At 44.9% G+C, this 21466-nt stretch overlaps 2 protein-coding genes; one reads left to right on the plus strand and one right to left on the minus strand.

The window, feature by feature from the left end:
* The first annotated feature begins 791 nt into the window (after window positions 1-791).
* Window positions 792-5235, plus strand: GSTUM_00004515001 (uncharacterized protein). XM_002835941.2 has 14 exons: window positions 792-1033; window positions 1142-1220; window positions 1359-1822; window positions 1879-2063; window positions 2122-2310; window positions 2383-2649; window positions 2698-2932; window positions 2982-3251; window positions 3307-3532; window positions 3593-3724; window positions 3773-3870; window positions 3927-4371; window positions 4422-4724; window positions 4776-5235. Exons 1-14 carry the CDS (start codon window positions 944-946, stop codon window positions 4934-4936), a joined length of 3144 nt encoding a protein of 1047 aa, XP_002835987.1. The 5' UTR covers window positions 792-943; the 3' UTR covers window positions 4937-5235.
* A 252-nt stretch (window positions 5236-5487) lies between these two features.
* On the minus strand, window positions 5488-6819 carry GSTUM_00004516001 (uncharacterized protein; the record flags this gene model as incomplete). XM_002835942.2 has 3 exons in its annotated part: window positions 5488-5931; window positions 5994-6552; window positions 6611-6819. 3 exons carry the CDS (start codon window positions 6817-6819, stop codon window positions 5575-5577), a joined length of 1125 nt encoding a protein of 374 aa, XP_002835988.1. The 3' UTR covers window positions 5488-5574.
* Window positions 6820-21466: the final 14647 nt, after the last annotated feature.

The following is a 21466-nucleotide window of genomic DNA, read 5'->3' on the forward strand; positions in this document are numbered from 1 at the left end:
AGGTATAATACTTTAGGTGTTGGAGATGTCGAGGTTGGGCTGCACAACACGGGATTGTTGGGATTTAGATGCCGTCGGTAGAACAAGGGAAGGTCGTACCCTGGAGGGGAAAGCAGAAGAATATTTGGGGAGGTGGGAGGGGATGAGTGAGTAGAGGGATGGCAAATGAAATTGGGCTGGCAAAGTGATTGGGAGAGATAAAGAGGGAAGGTTGATTTTCTTCTTTTTCCTTCTTTCTTTCTTTCTTTCCTTCTCTTGCTTTCCCCTTCCACTGGGAAGGAAGTATCATAGCCTGGACTTGGTCGATGGTGCTGTACGGTACACCACATTTATTGCATCTACAGATATAAGCACAGGTATGCGAAGCAGAGTAGTTAGAAGTACATGATGTAGACATCAGTGCGGATGCCTTAGTCCTCTGGAAAGACCCTTAAGATGGTCTCGAAAAGTCATGTTTTGACCGTTGAAATTCCTTCCAAGACCTCCCTCGCCTTGAACCTCCAGAAAAAAAAAAAATTTAAATTAGTTCACCGTCTAAAAACAGTGCACCACACCCAACCCTAAAACTCAGCCAACTAATCCCTAGGACTTCTGTGGGATTTTTGCCCGTGAAGGAAAAAGGAGATACCCTTCAATCCTTCAGTTCTCTCTCGATAGATAACCCTCTTTTATTTTGTGCCTTTTTTACTTTTTCTTTTTTACTTTTTTTTCCTTCCCTGTGTTGCTCCCTTGACTTTTCTGGGTGCCCCTCTGCTTTCCCTCTTCTGCCCCTCTCAACACCCCCGCGCTCACGTTTTTTCAGCAACCTTCCCCCGTCCTGCGCTCTTCAAACCTTTCCCAGTCTCTTGTCTCTTCTTCAGCGTTCACATATTCTGCCCCCATTATCGGTATTTCAAAAGGCCAATTTGCACAGACACAGCGGGAATCACCCAAAACGGAAACGATGGATGTTTCAGCCCTTCGTGAGTGCACTCTGTCAGCGCTCGACGCGAACGCGGACATTCGACGACAGGCTGAGATACAACTGAAACAGGTACGAGAATTCGCTACCATACTCCAAAGACTCTACTAGTTGCTGGTTGGGTTGCTTTTCTTGCCTGTCTGTTTTGCTAGCTGACCTTTGGTTTTTTTGCCCTTGTAGGCGGAATCATCCCCTGGGTTTATCGGTGCACTGTTGGATATCGTAGCGTCGGACCCTGAGCTACAAGTTCGCCTTTCCGGTACCGTTTTCCCCCACAGAGTCCTAAATTTTTCTAGAGGAAAGCAAATATAATGTTTTTGATCTTGATTCCTCCTATGGGGAGAAAAATGAAATGCTGTTCCCGATGTTCTGACCTAACCTGGTGCTCTCCCAACAGCTGTGCTATACCTTAAAAACAAAGTCGTCCGGTCATGGGAGTTTAATGAAGACTTTCCAAAGAATCCACAGATTCCCGAGAGGGAAAAGGCAGGATTTCGTGACCGTCTTGTCCCTACGCTCGCATCATCGGCGCCCCAAGTACGGCAGCAACTTATGCCTCTGATTGGGAAGGTTCTTCACTTCGACTTTCCCGAGAAGTGGCCCGGCTACATGGACATCACCCTTCAACTTCTGGGTTCGGGTGATATCGCGTCTGTCTTTGCCGGGGTACAATGTCTACTCTCCCTTTGTCGTGTTTACCGGTTTAAGCAGGCCAACGATAAACGGGAAGAGCTGGACCGTGTCACACAAGCCACATTCCCCACTCTCCTATCTCTCGGGAACAGATTGGTAGAGGAGACTAGCTCGGATGCGGGTGATATGCTCAAGATGATTATCAAAACCTACAAGCATGTTGTTTACGTGAGTTGTGGTTCCTGTGGGTGATGGGGCCAAGATATCTGACCTGTTGTGATTAGTTCGAACTAGCAGCTCATTTACGGGAGGAATCATCCATTGTGGCTTGGGCGACACTCTTCCTTAAGGTGGTTGGCAAGCAAGCACCACCGGAATCCATGCCAGATGATCTCGAAGAGAGAGAGATTCACCCGTGGTGGAAAGCGAAGAAGTGGGCATACTCAAATCTTAACCGATTATTTGTCAGGTATGTTTCTGGGATATTCCAATACCGTGGATGGGAGGATTAACCTCTTTCGATGCAGATACGGCAATCCTACCAGTCTGGCGGCGGCAAACTCTGGGGATTATGAGAAATTTTCCAAGCATTTTATCCATCACTTCGCCCCCGAGATTTTGAAGGTCTATCTGCAGCAGGTTGAATTGTGGGTTTCCAAACAGGCGTGGTTGAGCAAAATATGCCTGTCAAGTACAATCGCTTTCTTAGATGAGTGGTATGCTATGAGCTGTCCATGTTTTATCCCACTCCCTGGCGCGGAAGTGAGGCTAATTGCGGATCTGCACAGTATCAAACCATCCGCCACGTGGAAGCACCTAAATCCCCATATCGGAAACTTAATCTCGCATGTGTTGTTCCCCCTACTGTGCCAATCGGATGGAGACCTCGAAATGTTTGAATCCGACCCAGCAGAGTACTTGACTCGCAAAATCAACTTTTACGAAGAAATATCAGCGCCAGATGTTGCTGCCACCAATTTCTTGATTACTCTTAGCAAGTGTCGACGAAAACAGACTTTTACAGTTATCAACTTTATTAACGATGTTGTTAATCGGTAAGATTTATGAAACCGGAGGGTTGGACATGCTAACCCTGAGGTTAGGTATGAGGCAGCTCCGGATAATGAGAAGAACTATCGAGAGAAGGAAGGCGCTTTGAGAATGATAGGAACACTCTCTGCAATCATCCTTGGTAAGGGTAGTCCAATTGCGGACCAAGTCGAATATTTCTTTGTTCGTCATGTTTTCCCGGAGTTCCGAAGTCCGCACGGGTTCCTGCGGGCACGTGCTTGTGATGTACTTGAGAAATTTTCGGACCTTGATTTCAAGGATGAGAATGTAGGTTTCAATTTTCTGGGATCGTAGCTGTCTGCTGACAATTTCTTAGAATGTTGTCCTTGTCTATCAGAACATCTTACAATGCCTTGACGACTCCGAGCTTCCTGTTAGGGTGGAGGCTGCGTTAGCCTTACAGCCCCTGATCAGACATGATTTCATTAGGAAGTCTATGCAACAGAATATTGCGGATATTATGCAGAAATTGCTGAAGTTGGCCAATGAGGTCGATGTAGATGCCTTGTCAAACGTTATGGAAGAATTTGTTGAGGTATTTGCGTCGGAGTTGACACCGTTTGCTGTACAACTCACCGAGCAACTGGTGTGTTCCTCCAGATATCTTTTTTTACTTTGCGCAAGATCTCACAATAGTTTAGAGAGATACCTATCTCCGTATAGTCCAGGATGTTATTGATAAGGGTGCAAATTCACTTGATGATGATGCCGACAACTATCTAGATGACAAGAGCATTACAGCCTTGGGCGTTTTGCAGACAATTGGGACCCTTATTTTAACACTGGAAAGTAACCCTAGTGTTCTCCTACTCCTTGAGCAAATACTCGTCCCCGTTATTACCATCACCTTGGAACATAAATTATTTGGTGAGTACCCATAAGGAATTGCATCGGGTATATTACATTACTCATTGCTAATTTGGGTAGATTTATATAATGAGGTGTTCGAAATCATTGACAGCTGTACCTTCGCTGCTAAGGCAATCTCGAATACTATGTGGGCGGTTTTTGAACTCATTCATAAATCATTCAAAGACCGGGGAGAAATTTATATTGAGGGTAAGAAATACCTCGTTGTGGACCTGCTTTTGGACCTAACACTTGCAGAAATGCTCCCCGCCCTCGACAATTATGTCTCGTACGGCGCGGGTACGCTGAAGGAAAATCCTGCCTTGTTAGACGCTGTGTTTGACATCATTCGAACTGTAGCCCCCCCCCCATCTTGTTAATAAGAGTGCGTGGACCTAATGACCTATTTTAGATCTTCACAAATGAGCGCCTAGGAGCCATGGATCGCATTTGCGGATGCAAGCTCGCTGAGGCTGTACTTCTCAACCTCCGAGGCCATGCCGATCAGTATCTTCCTCGATTTGTTGAGATCGCAATGACATGTCTCAACGCCCCGGGAGACATCAAATCATATAGGATTCACTTGATGGAAATGGTCATCAATTGCATATACTATAACCCCTCGGTTACGTTACAAATTCTTGAGCAGCACGGCTGGACGAACAAATTCTTTAGTTTGTGGTTCTCAAACATTGAGAACTTTAATCGGGTTCACGACAAGAAGTTGTCCATTGTGGCAATCGTTGCATTAATACAACTACCTGCTGAGCATGTTCCTCAAAGTATTCAGCCCGGGTGGCCCAAGCTTATGCAAGGGATTGTTCAATTATTCCAGACTCTACCCGTCGCAATGAAGAGTAAGTCCCTATCCTTAGTACTAGAGATTATCCGAGCTAACCCAGGCCAGATCGTGAGGAAATTCAGAAGGAGGGGTTGACCATAGATGATACATATGACACAGAGAGCGATACGGAATGGGAAGGTGAGGCTACCTGGAGTGCCGATGCAGATGAAGGCGACGAGGCGGATATTCCCGATGAGAGCAGTGCATATATGGACTTCCTGAACAGCGAGGCCCAGGCTCGTGGAGGAAGTTCGGGCCTAGCTACTGCATGGGCTGATGAGGAGGAAGACCTTGAGGAGGAGACATTGTTGGAGACTCCTCTTGACCATGTCGAGCCTTATATGCTTTTCCGTAGCGCCTTGATGGGTGGGTTTCCGTGTGCACCGGGTTATGAGCGATTGCTAATTGCCTAATCAGATCTTCAAAATACGCAACCTCATATCTACGAAGGCCTTACTAAAGCTCTTAGCGAAGATGATAGGAACGTCATTAAGGGCGTGATCATGGAAGCGGAAGCTAAATCCCGCGCTAGTGAGGCGACTGCAGCAGCTCTGGGGGTAAAAAATGGCAGCAATTAGGATTTTGCCAGGGTCTTGACGTTTTTATGCAATGGATCTTAAATTTAATGCCTTTGTTCATTTGTCCGTGGTGTCGGTAAAAAAAAAGCCGGGTTCGGGTTCGGGTACTGTCCTATTTATTTTTCTTACAACCTTCAAGGGGTCTTTTTTCTCAACTCTCACCACTTGCTTTTCCGTCAAGGGTTTTCTCTGTTTATTCCCCCTTTCCCTTTTCCCCTTTCCCCTATACTCCCTTTTCCATTGCTTTCGTTTTTTCCTTTTCTTCCCATGCACCAGAATTAGAAAGTTAAATGTCTTGACGGTCGACTTTGCGAACAACAGTGGATGAATTGGGAGGGGAGAACCATTGCGGCAACGTGTTTCAAATAATGTGGTCGTAACGATAAGTTGGTAGTGTGATAGTTTGTGTATGTTGTTCCCCGCCGCTATCACTCACATACGTGTAGTACTTTTCATGACGTATCACTCGGTTCTCCATCAAATCTCTCCCACGCTCGATCGATCTGGTCTCAAGCTTATTACCGGTATTGTGATCCGATACATGGTGGCTGTATGATAGATAGTCCATGTAAATTATCTATTTTTTTAATTTTAATTTTCTATCTATCCGCCCATCTATCAATCTATCTATCTATCCATCAATTCCCATTTCCCAGCAGCCAAGGCCGCTTCTGCCAGAACTCGTCACCGATAATGTCCACGTGCTCCGTCACTATCCTGGCCTTTTTCGCGAGCTTCCTTTCCTTCTCCTTTTGCGTTTTCGACTTGAATTTCGGGACCGCTGTGGTTTCCCGTTCTTCTCCTTCTTCCCCTTCCCGCTCGCTCCACTCTAGGGGTTCGGTAAGGGTGGGTTCCGCCGCCGCTGCGCCCTCGTCCTCCGGGATTCGGTAATCTCTATATACCACGCTACCCTTCCTGTACATCTCGGGCTCATTATTGTAATTAATCCCGAAGCGGGAGAAGAGTAATTCGTTCTTATCCGCTGCGAAGGTTCCCTAACATGCAAAAACCATTAATTACCTCCCACTTCTCTTCCATAGGGGGGGGAAGAGCGCACCCGTAACTCAGCCTCAGCATCCCTCCTACTAACACCACCCCTAATCACGAGAGTCCAAAACGCGGTATTGAACAAATTATTGACGTGAGCATCCGCCTGCCTCCACGCGAAGTAATCCCGGACATTCCCAACGCTGGGGTAACAAACGGCTCTACAATCGAAGCTAGGTGGAGCCCTCAAGCTCTCCCCCTCCCCCTCTTCGGCGGCAGCGGCATCGCCGCCGCCAAAGTACCGCTGCCAGAGAAAGACGTACCACCCCGTGAACGTGGACACCACCGTGCTCACCAACTTATCCTCTCGCCTATCGAACAGCGTGCACTCGCGCGGCAGCAGGAAGGAGAACTCGTCCGACACCCCGTACGCCATCCGGATGTCGGTGAGCGTCCTGAGCGTCGCTGCCGCACTCGCGTTCATCAGTTGCAGGGCGCGAGGGTCGTTGGGTTTTTTGAAGTTTTGCGTCGCGCTGAAGGTGCTGAAGGAGCGGCCGTCAAGGCGAAGGATTATGTAGGTGTTCGGAAGTAGGCGGCGGGGGTCCTCGAAGGTACGGGTGTATTCGTATCTGGATTTTGGGCGTCAGTTGGGGCAGAGTTGGGGGTGGGGGAGTGGACGGGGGTAACTTTGAGTTCGCCATTCCGGCTTTGGGTGGTGGGTTGCTGTCGTTGCGGTGATTGTTGTCGGTGGTGGGGGGTGATGGCGGGGCAGGTTTGGTGGCGTATTTACGGGTCGCGGTTTGAGTCATGTGATGATGAGTTAGTGTGGGGAGGATGCGATTGGATCTTGATACGACGCGATGACACCGGATCGCCAATGGTATCATGTCGGCCATTTTTTGCCTATAAGATAGAAATGTGATTCACGGATGGTGTGCTCGGAAGGGGGCACGGGGGGGTTCTAGAGGCAAGTGTGGAGGAGAGCTAGTGCCATACGGTAGCGTTCTGGAACTGGGAAGCGGTTAGATGTGGAAGTGGATCAGTTAAAATGTAGAAAATCTAAAAACCTCAATTGACGCCCAACACTCAGAGGATGAAATACAGTAATGTGGGAGAGGTTATTCCTGATAGCGCAATATGTTAGATTTGCCCCCACCCGAGCCGAATTCGGAGGTTCTGATTTTGTCAAAATCTTTGCAGTGAGGATTTGAGCAAAATTCACATACAAAGTGATTAAGTTCTGCATCGGTCCCGCTTCCCGGTCTAGAGTCGCAACGGGGGGTATGTCGTTTCGGCAGGTATGTCGGGAGCCTGGGTACGCCAGGAGTGTATGTTGGGTACTGATCTAAACATCATAGTGAGTTAATTGATAAAACACCAAATCTGTATCGTTAAGTATAAGGGCACGGCAAAAGAGCTTTCAATATGCATGATTCAAATCCCTTAAGCAGTACAAACCCTATGAAAAAAATTCAAACAATGTCGATTTCTCAGTCTTCATCAATATCTACTTTGTCAGGGCCATTATCCTCATCCGAGTCGTCCTCTTTTTTCAATTGGGATTTCCAACGATCAGAAAGTCCCTGTTTGGATCCTAACCGCAAATACAATGACCAAGAGCGGTTGAATTTTGCACTTGCCTCATGGCATGCAAAGAAGAAGAGAAGTGAAGAAGAAAAATTAGCCAAAAATATCCATATTCCAGCTCCAACTGCTGCTGATATTGCTAGACTCTATGATATGAATGAGCGGACACTTCAACGGCATATCAAAAAGCCCAATATGCAGACTCGGTCCCAACAACACAAGACAATGCAGAAGCTGAGTGAAGGTGAGGAGATGGCACTTGTGGCCCGGTTACGTTTTCTCGAGGAATGGAATATTCCGGCCGACAGAGTACAGACTGTCATCCTTGCAGAGGCAATACTTAAGTCAACTAAGGTAGAAGGTTTGGGTTCATCTATGGAGCATGTAGTTTCTCTCACAAAGGATTGGTTTTACCGCTTTCGATCACGGTATGCAGATGAAGTGAAATTTGTCTTTACTCAAAATAAAGACAAATTACGATGCAATGGACAGAGGATTGGCATTTAATGGATGACTTTTACTGGAAGGTATGACAATGAAATCAAAGAGCAGAAGGGGCAGGTATTTAGTGATTGAACATACCAGTTCCTCTGTATTTGACAAATATTTAAATAAAATAATTATACTAACTTGGTAATCAGATCTATAGTATCATCAAGCCAGAGAAAAGTACAACCCCATCAGTGATAACAAGTTACAGTATATTTGGAACTTGGAGGAGAAGCCATTTTGGATGGACATTGGAGCAAGAAAAAAGCGTATTGTTTCAGCCACTACCCGCAATCCAGTATTTAAAGAGCAGACAAATCGCGAGTCATACACTGTATTGGAAACATGTTCAGCTGAGGGTATGTTTCTTATACCAGCGGTAGTTCGGAAAAGTATGGCAGGGCACTTGTGTAAATGGTATCAGGAAGAGACAGCTGAGAACTACTGGTATGGGTATTCGGAAAAGGGTTATTGTAACCAGTATGGGTACTTGGTTATTATGTTTTGTTTTAAGTATCGCTTTGATACTTGGTTTGTTTTAAGTATTGTTTGATACTTAGTTTTGTTTCATGTTTTGTTTTAAGTATCGCTTTGATACTTAATTAGTTTTACCAAAGTATATCAATTGATACCTTTGATTAGTTTCATTCATGCTAGACATGAACAGATTTGTGTATTTAAAGACCACCTGATTCCATGATGGAAAAGGCAGACTTCGACAGACAGTATTTCAATATACTTGGTTGAACGGTTACTTCTTTGTTCCTCAGTACACCCTCAAAGCCTCCTTTAGTTCTCAGCTCTCGCCTCTTCTCTGGTAGAGCAGGCTACCTGCCAACTATCGTAACTTTACCAATAATGTGACTAGCACCTTGTGAACCTGTTACAGTTATAATAATCACGGGATTATGATGGAGTACCTAAGAAAGGTTTTTGAGCTATCAACAAAGCCAGAGTATGTTTTTCCAATTATTCTAATATGTTACTATAAACACTATTCACTAACAGCAATAATATATAAAAAGTGACCCGAATCAATGGCTCTGTAACGATTCATCCTTAGATGGTTAGTTCTTGGCGATGGGGAACAATACTTGACTTCTTCTTCTTTCTTCGTCTTACGATAGCAGTAGGTCTCTGCTTACGTTACCGATAGTACAAGACTTTTGTCTTCTATCGGAAACACCTATCGTAAGTTTTCTCTAACTCTTCTGCGTGAAGAGTTCTCCTTGGTGTAATGATATTATTGCAATAAAGATAAAGATTGTAAAAGTGTTTTTAGATTCGTTAAAGTAATAAGTAGGAAAAGTACTTAGAAGTCAATCTAATTTTATTTAAACTCGTACCGCCAACACTGCCATACGACGAGCCCCTGCCAGCACAGGGATACCGCTAACCAGTATACCACTAATCCTAGGCTAACTAAGTCTACAGTCCCGCACCTGCCATCCCCGAGTCATGCCCATACGGAAACTAATTACAAGACCATCAAACAACCCAGCGCCCGCCCCGGTACAAGTCCATAGCCCCTCTGGTATGAAGCCAACCAGCACTAAGCGTAGCCGAAGCCAAGGAAAAGGCCAACCCAACCAGGTTCCTTATCCAACAAATATAAAATCACTACTACCCGGTCTGAACACCGTCCCGCAAAACCTCCTCCACAGCAAAAAACCAACAAAATCAAAACAAATATAAACAACAGGCGATACAATAGCAGAGATGAGGTGACAAACCATGTCCACCTCTCGCATCCGCATACCAGGCCGTCAACCCTATGAACCCACTTTGCCAAGTGCCTCCGAAGAGCGTAATGGTGAGGAGGACCTGTACCCGCTGCCTGTCCCCCAAATCAAACTCATAAACAAAAGAAATACATAGAGGTGGTGACAGACCTAAATGGCCAGTGGGGCCTATCTCCCACCTGTGGTGCCTTGCCCCCGCCAGCCCTGCCAATTGCCAGACCAAAGAAACCAAACAAACCCCACAAAACCCAGCGTGCAAGACCCAAACAAGTCCAACCAGGTGGTCGCAACCCACTATCCGCACAGGTGGCCATCAACCATCCGGGTCGTCGAGGAGCTTTGCAGCACTCAGCAGCTTCACCCAACAGCCCCATCAGGCCAGAAATACTTAATTAGACATCGCCCAACCTGATGCATGCCTAACCGGTGCTCACAGGTGCCTCTCCCCCCCCAATCAGCCCCCCCCAAGCCCCACACACCAGACGCCACAGAGCCCATCCAGCCCCCTCAGCACCTCAGACAGATCAACCATCCGACAGCCACAGGACAGCTATACCTAACCCCATCAGGCAGCCACTGGTCTTGGCCACGCCAACAGAGCCACAACCCTCGACTCCATATAGCGGAGAGGAGCCCACCAGCCAAAGCCGGGAGCCACAGAGGAGGCAGTACCAATACCTAAAGGCACCAGCACCAGCCACACCATCCAACTCAGCCGAACCGAAGTACAACCGAGTCGGAAAAAAGGTAAGCAGAGTCAGCCAAAGCCAGCCCCACAGGTCCGGCAACAGGTATGGACCGAACAATAGGCAAGAGGCATCCCCAACTGATGTAACAAGAAGGGAGAGGGTGAACGAACAGAAGTAGACAAATGGAAGGTAGGCCCCACTTGCAATGGGTGAAGCCGTCAACCACAGACCACAACTGAACCACCCAAACGCACAGACAACGTGAGTATCAGGCAGCCAATCATCTCACACCATCCCAGGTAGCAAGGAAAAACCATACTTGAGGGTAAGATTTTTCAGGGTCAAAGCCATCCCCACCGTAGCGAGGAGGTGACACCTGGCTGAACCACGGTATATGCCGCACAGACAAAACTTCCAAGGGAACGGTGATAAACAACGTTGTAGGATTCCGACCATAGAAACATACAGTAACAAGGAGGGGGGGGGCCAGCGAGGCCCCCTCCCCAGTGGATTGATGCGGCTGGTACGACGTGTTGAAACTTGGGAAGGTCATCAGTCTAACCCAAGGGCATTTTGTATCGCGAGAACTAAGGTCTCCGTTAAAACCCAATAAAAGACATGAGCTGGCCTAAAGAATGACATGGGTGATCTCCCCCAATACAATGTTCAATGCCCCCAATCGAATGCGAAACCTGCGAGTAGATGATAGACAGGAAGCCGTTGACATTTTACGAAAAGGGGCTCGTATGCGACCGTGATGAAGTGCTCGAAGTGCTAGTATCGTGAGATAACCAACCCAACGAAACGAGATGCAAACAGGTTATCCACCACGCAACGCAAACAGACCTCAACATCAAAGACCCCAGGAACTACTGAACGAACTCAGATATCTCCTCCAGAATCCAAGGCATTAAGGCCCATCATGAGGGCGAAAGAAACGCTCGGGGCGAAGCGACGGCAAGGACAAGGAAAAGTACTTAGAACAAAGCGTGAAGAACCTATCCTCCTCGGCCACATTGACCTTCTTATATAGTATTCTTCCCACCCACAGTCATGTGACCTAAAGTGGTCACATGAGCAAAACCAAATTATAACAAACTAGTCATGTGACCAAAGTGGTCACCTACTCAAAACCCATGACCTCATAGCGAGGTCATATGCAAAAACACATAAACCAATCATAACACATTAAACAAGTCATATGATATGACTGAGTCATATGCGTGAAACCCATGACCTCATAACGAGGTCATGTGCGAAACACAAATCATATGCCCAAGACATACCTGCAAGGCACACTCGCAAGGCATACTCATCAGGCTCACGTCCCATGACTCATATTTGAACTATGTGCGAAAGCATCACAAATCCTACACATAACAAATTATATAACTCGAATGAGTCATATATGTGAAACAATAACATACCTGTGACTCATAGCCATATGTCACGTGAAATCCTTTTCCTCGCCAAGCCACATTCGTAACATTAGCTCCTCTCCCCCTAAGTCTGAGTCCCATCAGGCTCTTTCCCTAAGCTTCAATAGTTCCCGTCCTGCTGAGCGCATGGATCTCTGAAGCCTATTGAACTTGTCGTCTGCTTCCCTCCATCTTACCCTCACCGTTTCCAAGGTGAGGTTCACCATCTTGATCATGTGCCTCTGAATATCGTTTAGCAGTCATAGTTCCGCAATAGTTTTGTCGTTTGCTGAAATTGTGGCTTCAGCCTGACCAAGTTGTTCCCGGTATCTGTGGATTTGCTTGTGTAGGCTCCTGGTGTCCGGTTCTGTTTCTGTCGAGGGGTTTTGGGCTACCCCCTCCTTGGGCCTCATCCTCAAGGCCCTAGCTCTTTGCCATACTGTGGCATCTTTTTCTTTCAACTCTTTCTTTGTCCTATCCTTCTACAGATAGTATCTCACAGAGATTTTCTTCATCCTGTGCATCTTGCAAGTGTTGTTGAAGCACTGTTTCTAGTACTTTAGAGCATGGTCCGGGCACAGACCGAACTTTTTGTATTCTCTTGGGAACCATCCCGAGCCTTCCTTGTCCCTGTAGTGTGGGGGACATCCATCGTCGTAGCATACCATCCATGACATGGCGTTATGCTGTGCTTGTTTTTTCCTTTCCCTGAGTTCTTCGTTGGTCGGCCCCATGAATGAGTATTCGGGGCTCGTTGGTATGGTTTGGTGCGAGCTATCACCCCAGCCCTTGTATTGTTGCAATGGTATGGAAGCTTTTTCCTCGCCTGTGTCTTGGTTGAACGTGATTGTTACCTGGGCTGGGCTTGCCTGAGTATCGCGGGTGGAAGGTTGAGATGGCATCTTGTGCGTGTTCGAAGTTGTGTGTAAAGTACCAAGTTTTATCATGTTCGGGCGAATATCCCTTATACTTGGCTCGATATTGGAGGTGACCGTGGAAGAATCGAGAATCGACTATTTCATCAAGCTTGTATTCTAGTTCTCCATTGAGTTCAATTGAAGGGGGAGGAATAATTATTTGTGAGGGAAACTTGTTATCGTTGTGTAATTCGAAGAGTGAGATGTGGAATGTATTGTGTATTCGCATTGAGGGGGGAAGGTTGAGTTTATAAGCTCGACTGCCCACCCTTTCCAGTATCCTGAATGGTCCCATTTTCTTTTAGTCCAATTTCTTTGATGGTCGCGTTGTATGGATATTGCGTGGTATTAGCCATATCATATCTCCCGGTTGTATGTTCGGATCTGGTCTTCGGTGCTTATCGTATTGTTCTTTTTACCGTTGTTATGCTTGACTCATTTCATATTGTAATGTCTCATGTAGGTTTCCCATATCTGTTTCGTCCAGTGTTATACCATTAATTGTATGATATGTGGTTGACTTTGTGGATATTGTCCGTAATTCACAAAGAAGGGTGTCGTGCCGATCGTTTCTTCCTTTCCATTGTTGTATGCGAATTTGGCCATTGATAGCAGTTTGTACCAATCATCTTGTTGGTAATTGACGTAGGCCTGTAAATATTGCTTGAGTATTGCATTTACCCGTTCCGTTTGTCTATCCATCTATGGGTGAAATGCTGTGCTCAGCCTGTTTTGTATCCCCATGTCTCCGGTTACTTTCTTCCATAGTCCTGATGTGAATAGTGTTCCTCAGTCGGTAATGATATTCTTTGGGAGGCTGTGAAGTCGGAAGACTTCTCGGGACAATATTTGTATAAAATCCCTCGTATCGATATCTTCTCTGACTGCAATGAAATGACTCATTTTGGTCAGATAATCCACCTCGACCAGGATGCTATTACAATTTTCTGATACTGGTAGGTCGGTGATGAAATCCATAGTAATTGTTTCCCATGGTCGTTCTGGAACTTTGTTCCATTTCAGTAATCCATATGGTGCGTGTTTAGCTGTTTTCATCCTTTAGCATTTGTCACAGTTTTTGACATATCGTTTGACATCTTCACGCAGTCCTGGTCAATAGAATGACCTTGTGATGGATTCTGTGGTTTTAGCCGTTCCTCTGTATCCTACTGTTCGGATATCGTGGTGTTGTCGTATGATGTCTGTCCTTATCTCTTCTTTTTCTGGAATCCCTTGTTTTCTATCGTACCACATGTTTCCATCCTCCCATTGGCATAAACTCAGAGCAATTCCTTTCATCTCCTTTTTTCCTTCCTTTAATGCTTCTCTTATTGCCTGAATTGTTTTGTCTCTTTCGTTTGCCTTCTCAATTTCCCTTTCCTCTCTTGTTGTAAATTACATAACCTCCATTGCCTCGAAGTAAGTTGTTAGTAATAGTGTTTGTATTTTTTGTTTGATTCTTTTGTCTTCTTTTGTTTGTAGTTTGTCGCTTGCAATGCTTGCGAGAGCATCTGGCTTTCCACTCTCTTTGCCTGGTCGGTATTCAATTTTGAAGTTGTATTTGCAGAGGTGTTCCATCCACCTTATCTGGCAGTCATTTAGTTCTTTCGTAGTCATGAACGGGACCAGGTTCTTATGGTCGGTTAGAACTCAGACTGGATGTGTTAGGTGGAGACAACTTGATAGACTTCAAAGTTGTCTAAGCCAATCGAGATTCGTTTCTGTAGACGGAGATTGTCTAGGAAGGCTCAGGCTTTACTCATTTTGTTTATGACTACTAAGAGCAAAGTAGAATAGGTAAAGTAGGGTAGAATCGTAAAAACAATATTATATTGTTAAGGTCTCTTCTCCGTTGCTTGATGTCTAAAGCTTAGGAGGCACTTCGATATTTATATTCTGTGTCTGAGTGTTCATGGACTACATCTATTTATCATACAACTAGGTACTTCTTCAATCATAATTCGCAACGTTGAGTTTTCTTCTAAGGTGCGAACACCTTTGGACCCTGAAAACCATCACACCCTCTTCGGTAATTACGATATTTCTTCTTAGGAAGCATGCTGTTCCCAATAGTAATATTCCGATTAGCAGAGTCTTTAGACTTATGGCCTAGTTCTTAAATCGAACTGAGTTGGCTCCAATTGTCTTCACCATTGATAAAATGATCAGTTTTACCCATAGCTATATATGCAAAGGTGGTCGTCATTACAACCATCGCAGGTCGTCTGACTTTAATCCTTCGTAACTCCGTATCCAACTGATAGATTTTCTTTGGATAACTTCCTATTAACTCGCAGGAAGCTATTCCACCAGATTGGTAATTAATCCCTCGGTTGGCAACTCTAGGTTGCTCTCTGGGTAGTAGGTTTCAGTAACCATTGTAGGATTGAGAATCACACCATAGCTATGACATATTCCAAAACCCAGTTGCAACATTCCGTGAAGTTTATTGGCTTCTTTGGTAGTGTCCTTTTGGAGTTCTAGACTCTTTTGGTGGATGTAAATGTATTGGTCTCTAGTAGAGATCCTTTACCATTTGATACAATCTCTTTGAGCGAAATTGTCCTGTTACTTACAGCCCATGCCAAAGGTGTCATGTCTTTGAAGCCAGGTAACTCTCTCAGTAGTTGACGGAATTACTACGTTCCACTTCCCAGGCCTAGCCGAAGATCCCCTCTCATATATTGCGCGAACAGGATCCTGTCGGAGAGACAGCGATGACGTATATAGTGTTATTCTAACACCTTCAATTCTGAGGTAATACAGTCACAGGACGCAACTAAAATTAATATATATGATGATGCACGGGCCCCGTAAGGGAGCCGGAGGGGGGTGTTGGAGACCAGAGATTCCGGTTCCGAGTGGGGTTACCCTACTTAGGGAGGTTCCTAGGTATCAGGTTCTGGTATTCCTAATAGGATGGTCGTTATTCAAAATGTATCTCCTCCATTCCTTTAATGCTTGAACTCTCGCTAATAGTTCTTTGTTCGTAACATCGTAGTTGCACTCTGCGGGGGTCATTGTCTTAGATCGGTAAGACACTGGCCTCCATTTTCCGTCTTCGCATTATTGTGATAGTATGCCTGAGCACACATATTTTGAGGCGTCCATTTCGATCATTTTTCTTCGGTTTGGGTAGAAATGAACCAGTATGGGTGCTGATGTTAGATGTGTTTATATTGCATCATATGCTTTCTGTTCCGTTTCTCCACATTCCCATTTCTTGTCTTTCTTTGTTAGGTTATAGAGTGGTTTTGTAAGCCTGCTAAATCTCTCTATGAACCTTCAATAAAAGTTGCAGAATCCCATAAAGTATTAAACATCTGTTTTGTTGTTTAGTTTAGTCCAATCCCATATTGCTGCCATTTTGACTGGATTGACCTTGACTCCGCTTCAATTGATGATAAATTCAAGGTATTCTATTTCTTCTTTATGGAATTCGTATTTTGTGGGTTGGATCTTCATTCCTGATCCCTGTATTGTGGCCATGATATTGCTGATATCATTCTGGTGTTGTTGCATGTTTTCAGAGTATATGAGTATATCATCCAAGTATATGATGCAATATATGTCGAGGTATTTATTGAGTACCCTGTTGATCCATCTCTGCAATGAAGTTGGTACATTGGTTAGCCCGAAAGGCATAACCAAGTATTCGAACATTCCATATCTTGAGGCGAATGTAGTCTTCCATTTGTCTCCTGCCTTGATACGTATATTGTGGTATGCATCCTTGATGTCGAGTTTGGTGAAGTCTTTTGGTGACTGCAGTCTATCCAGTGCTTCTCCAATCAAGGGTAGTGGGTATTGGTCTTTCTTGGTAACTGAATTGAGGGCTCTGTAGTCAACACAGAGTCTCATTTTTCGATCTTTCTTCTTGATGAATAGTATTGGAGATCCTCCTGATACGAAGGAGTCTCTGATCCATCCTCACTTTAAGTTTTGCTCGATGTACTTCCTAAGTTCTTCGAGCTCCGCTTCTCCTAGTGGGTATAATTTCTTGTAGGGAATTTCTTTTGTTTTTCCTATTTTCTCGTCTTTGTCCAGCTGAATTTCATGATCAATTCCTGGTCTTCGAGGTAGGAGCTCTGTAGCTTCCTCTTCTTGGAATAGGTTTATAAATCGATGATATTCCTTTGGAATCAATTCTTTCCATCCCTTTTTGCTTTGGTATTTCTTGTCTTAGATTGCTAGCTCCGGGCTGATGTTGATTTGCGCTAGGACTGTTTTTTCATCTTCGTATATCCATTTGAGAATTCCTGTTGTATCTCCTCTTCAATAGTACCATCCAAACGCTTGTATTGTGATCTCTTTGATCTTAATTCTTTTTGTTGTATTGGGTTGGTTTTGGTCCCTGCTTCCAAATTTCTTGTCTCCTCTTGTAGTTTCTTCCAGTTGACCTACTTTGTGCAGATCCTCTTGCTTGATTTTTTTGATGATCAACTGTACGATTCGATCGCCTTTCTGGACTTGGTAGTCCTCTTGAGCCAGGTTGGTCAGAACTACTTTGATTTCACCTGTATAGTCAACATCGATCACCCCTGCCGTGATCATGAGTCGATATTTGACTGCTAGACCACTGCGTAGTGCTATCCCTCTATAGATGCCTTCTGGTAGTCTGATGGCTATTCCTGTCGCTATCATTGCCTGCCCATTGACAGGTATCTTGATTCCTTCGTTGGCATACAGGTCATATCCTGCTGCCCCTTTTGAACCCTTGGTAGGCACTTTTGCCTCTTGGTCCAGTTTTTGTATCCTGACTCTCTTATCTTGCCGCATCTCGGAGAACCTTGCATACAAAGCTTCTTCTTCTGCTTCTCGTATTGGTGTTGAGTAAATCACAGGTGAACTGGTGAGACATTGTGTCGCATACAGTTCGCTAGTGAAGGTCATCTTGTTCTCATTCCAATCGATTGAGGGGTTATGTTTTTGTAACCATGGTATACCTAGAACTATCTCATGGTTCTTGAGATCTGCTACCTGAAAGGTTGCCGTTTCCCTATCGCTGTCAATGTTCACAGGCACTGTCACTGCATGGGTTATAGGACCAATTGCACTTGGCTTTCTATCTGCTAGGTAGACCTGTCTCACTTTCTTCGCTTTCTTTGTGTGGAGGCCGTATTTGTCGCAGATTTCTTTGTCAATGAAATCTTCGGTAGCCCCCGAGTCGAGCATTCCATATATCTTTATTTCTTGGTGCTTTTTATTGTGTATTCTCGTTTTAATCATCACATGATCTCCGTCTTCTTCTCCCCTCTGCGAATGAAGTGCCATGTAGTAGTTTGCTACTTTGATGAGTTTTCCAGGTCTACATCTTGGGTCTACCAGACCACCATTTACTGGAGACCTTTATCGTTTTCCGCCGGTGAATCTTCTGCGATCATTTCGCAAATGTTGCTCCTCTTTTGAGCTTGGAAGTGGTTGTTTCCAGCAGCCCTAATTCCTTGGTATCCACTATCTGGTCGGCTTCTGCATTCTCGAATCCGATAACCTGCTTTTCCACACCTCAAGCAGAGTTTCCCATTCATTCTTCTATTATATTCTTCCTTTGACAGGTTCAGAGCATGTCCTGCCTTTGATTTGTCCAACTCCATTGGCTCGCCTGGTGGTAATGCTTGACTTTTACTTCGAGCTGTTTGCAGTTTGAAGGTTCCGTCTATGTTTGTAATGTGTTCGCAAGCTGCTAATCACGTTATCGGTAATAGATACGATAGTTGGCAGGTGGCCTGCTCTTCCAGAGAGGAGGTGAGAGCTGAGAACTAAAGGGGGCTTCGAGGGTGTACTGAGGAACAAAGAAGTAATCGTTCAACCAAGTAGATTGAAATACGGTCTGTCGAAGTCTGCCTTTTCTGTCGTAGAAACAGGCGGTCTTTAAATACAAAAATCTGTTCATGTCTAGCATGAACGAAACTAATCAAAGGTATCAATCGATACACTATGGTGAAACTAATTAAGTATCAAAGCGATACTTAAAACAAAACATAAAACAAAACCAATAACCGAGTACCCATACCAGTCACAACGTTCCTGGATGATTGGGACACCCTGTGTGCTATAGTGTTCTCCGAGTTGTTTCGAACCATGTTTAGTTTGCTTTCCTTATCGATCGCCTATCTTCCAAATTGTTCTGCTATTGTGTAGCAAGAGTCGGAGATTTCCCATGGTTCTTGGAGTCTCTCACTGCAGTTTCTTAACAGGATGATGTAGAGAGTAGCATCATCAAACTCGGCCTTGTATTCCAATAGTCGGCATTGGTTCCAGTATGCCCAAAAGGTTTGTTTTTCTTGTTAGAGTTTTTCCAGCTTTCGTCTTGCTGTCTCTTTGGCATTGAGATCCCTGAATTGTATAACATGTTCGCAAGGTGCTAATCACGTTATCGGTAATAGATATGATAGTTAGCAGGTGGCCTCCTCTTCCGGAGAGGAGGCGAGAGCTGAAAACTAAAGGAGGCTTCGAGGGTGTACTGAGGAACAAAGAGGTAACTGTTCAACCAAGTATATTGAAATACTGTCTTTCGAAGTCTGCCTTTTCTATCGTAGAAATAGGCGGTCTTTAAATACACAAATCTGTTCATGTCTAGTATGAACGACACTAATCAAAGGTATCAATTGATACACTTTGGTAAAACTACTTAAGTATCAAAGCGACACTTAAAACAAAACATAAAACAAAACCAAGTATCAAACGATACTTAAAACAAACCAAGTATCAAAGTGATACTTAAAACAAAACATAAAACAAAACCAAGTATCAAACGATACTTAAAACAAACCAAGTATCAAAGAGATACTTAAAACAAAACATAAAACAAAACCAATAACCAAGTACACGTACCGGTTATAAATTGTTTGAAGAGTGTCACCTTGAATTCCTCGTAAGTGACCCATTCCCTCTATTTCCTTCCATCTTGGAAGGGCATAATCCATTGCCCCGCAAGTCCTCCTAGTAGAGATTCCACATATGGAATCTTGATCTCATCATGGTGTTTTCCATATCCCTTAACGGCAAAATACCCTTCGCATTATGCCAAGAATATTCGTAGCTTGTCTTTGGCTCCTTCGGATATGTCGGGTTCTTTTGCTTTTGGTCATTGGATGTTTCCTTGTCCTGTGTTTTGTGTTGCTGCTAGAAATGTCAGAAACTGATTCTCAGTCATTCCAAGTATGTTAGTGCCTGGTGCGGGAGCAGCCCAGGTACTGCTGATCTCAACATTCTTGCAGGTTGTGGAGTTTCTGCAGGAGAGCTATCGACTGGTGATCTGTCATGAAGGTGGCTTGGCATGAAAGAGGCTTTCATGTGACACATGGTTATGAGTCACAGGTATGTTATTGTTTTACACATATGACTCATTCGGGTCATATGATTTGTTCTGTGTGGGATTTGTGATGCTTTTGCACATGGCTCAAATATGAGTCATGAGATGTTCGCCTGGCAAGTATGCCTTATGAGTGTGCCTTGCGGGTAAGCCTTGCTCATATGATTTATGTTTCGCACATGACCTCGTTATGAGGTCATGGGTTTCATGCATATGACTCAGTTGAGTCGTATGACTTGTTTATTGTGTTATGATTGGTTTATGAGTTTTTGTACATGACCTCGCTATAAGGTCATGGGTTTTGAACATGTGATCACTTTGGTCACATGATTACTTTATTATGATTTGGTTTCACACATGGGACCACTTTAGGTCACATGAATATGGGTGGGAAGGATACTATATAAGGAGGCCGATGCGGCCGAGGAAGATAGGTTCTTCACGCTTTGTTTTAAGTACTTTTCCTCATCCTTGCCGTCGCTTCGCCCCGAGTATTTCTTTCGCCCTCATAGTGGGCCTTGATGCCTTGGATTCTGGGGGAGATATCTGAGTTTGCTCAGTAGTTCCTGGGATCTTTGGTGTTAAAGTCTGTTGGGTGTTGCGTGACGGACTACTTGTTTGCTTCTCATTTCATCGCTTGATAGTTTCTCACGATGCTATCACTTCAAACTATTCATATATTATTTTTTGTCACATACGAGCCCCTTTTGGTGAAATGCTTATGGCTTCCTGTATATAGCCTACTGGCAGGTTTCGCGTTCGATTGTGGGGATTGAACATTGTGTTTGGGGGAATCACCCGTGTCATTCTTTGGGCAAGCTCATGTCTTTTGTTGGGTTTTAACAGACTCCTTAGCTCTCTCGATACAAAATGCTCTTGGGTTAGACTGATGACCTTCCCAAGTATCAATGCGTTGTACCGGCCACATCAATCCACCGGGGAGGGGGCCTTGCCGGCTCTCCGCCTCCCCAGTACTACATGTTTCTATGGTCGGAATCCTACGATATTGTTTATCACCGTTCCCTTGCAAGTTTTGTCCATGCGGCATATACGGTGGTTCCGCCAGGTGTCTCCTCCTCACTACGGTGGGGATGGCTCTGACTCTGAAAAATCTTACCCTCTGGTGTGGTTTTCATTGCTGCCTGGGGTGGTGTGGGATGATTGGCTACCAGACACTCACGTTGTCTGTACATTTGGGTGGTTTGGTTGTGGTCTGTGGTTGGTGGCTTCACCCATTGCATGTGAGGCCTACCTTCTGTTGGTCTGCTTCTGTTCGCTCGCCCTCCCCCTTCTTGTCACGTCATCTAGGGATGCCCCTTGCCCATCGTTCGGTCCGGCCTGTTGCTGGGCCTGTGGGGCTGGCTTTGGCTGGCTCTGCTTATCTTT

Source organism: Tuber melanosporum (genome assembly GCF_000151645.1).
Source record: "Tuber melanosporum whole genome shotgun sequence assembly, scaffold_12, strain Mel28".
Classification (NCBI taxonomy): Eukaryota; Fungi; Ascomycota; class Pezizomycetes; order Pezizales; family Tuberaceae; genus Tuber; species Tuber melanosporum.

Coding starts and splice junctions, on each gene's coding strand:
- GSTUM_00004515001 (XM_002835941.2), top strand. CDS start 944: ATGGATGTTTCAGCCCTTCGTGAGTGCACTCTGTCAGCGCTCGACGCG. Junction 3,533..3,592: donor CTTGGAACATAAATTATTTG/GTGAGTACCCAT, acceptor TAATTTGGGTAG/ATTTATATAATGAGGTGTTC. Junction 4,725..4,775: donor TTTCCGTAGCGCCTTGATGG/GTGGGTTTCCGT, acceptor TTGCCTAATCAG/ATCTTCAAAATACGCAACCT.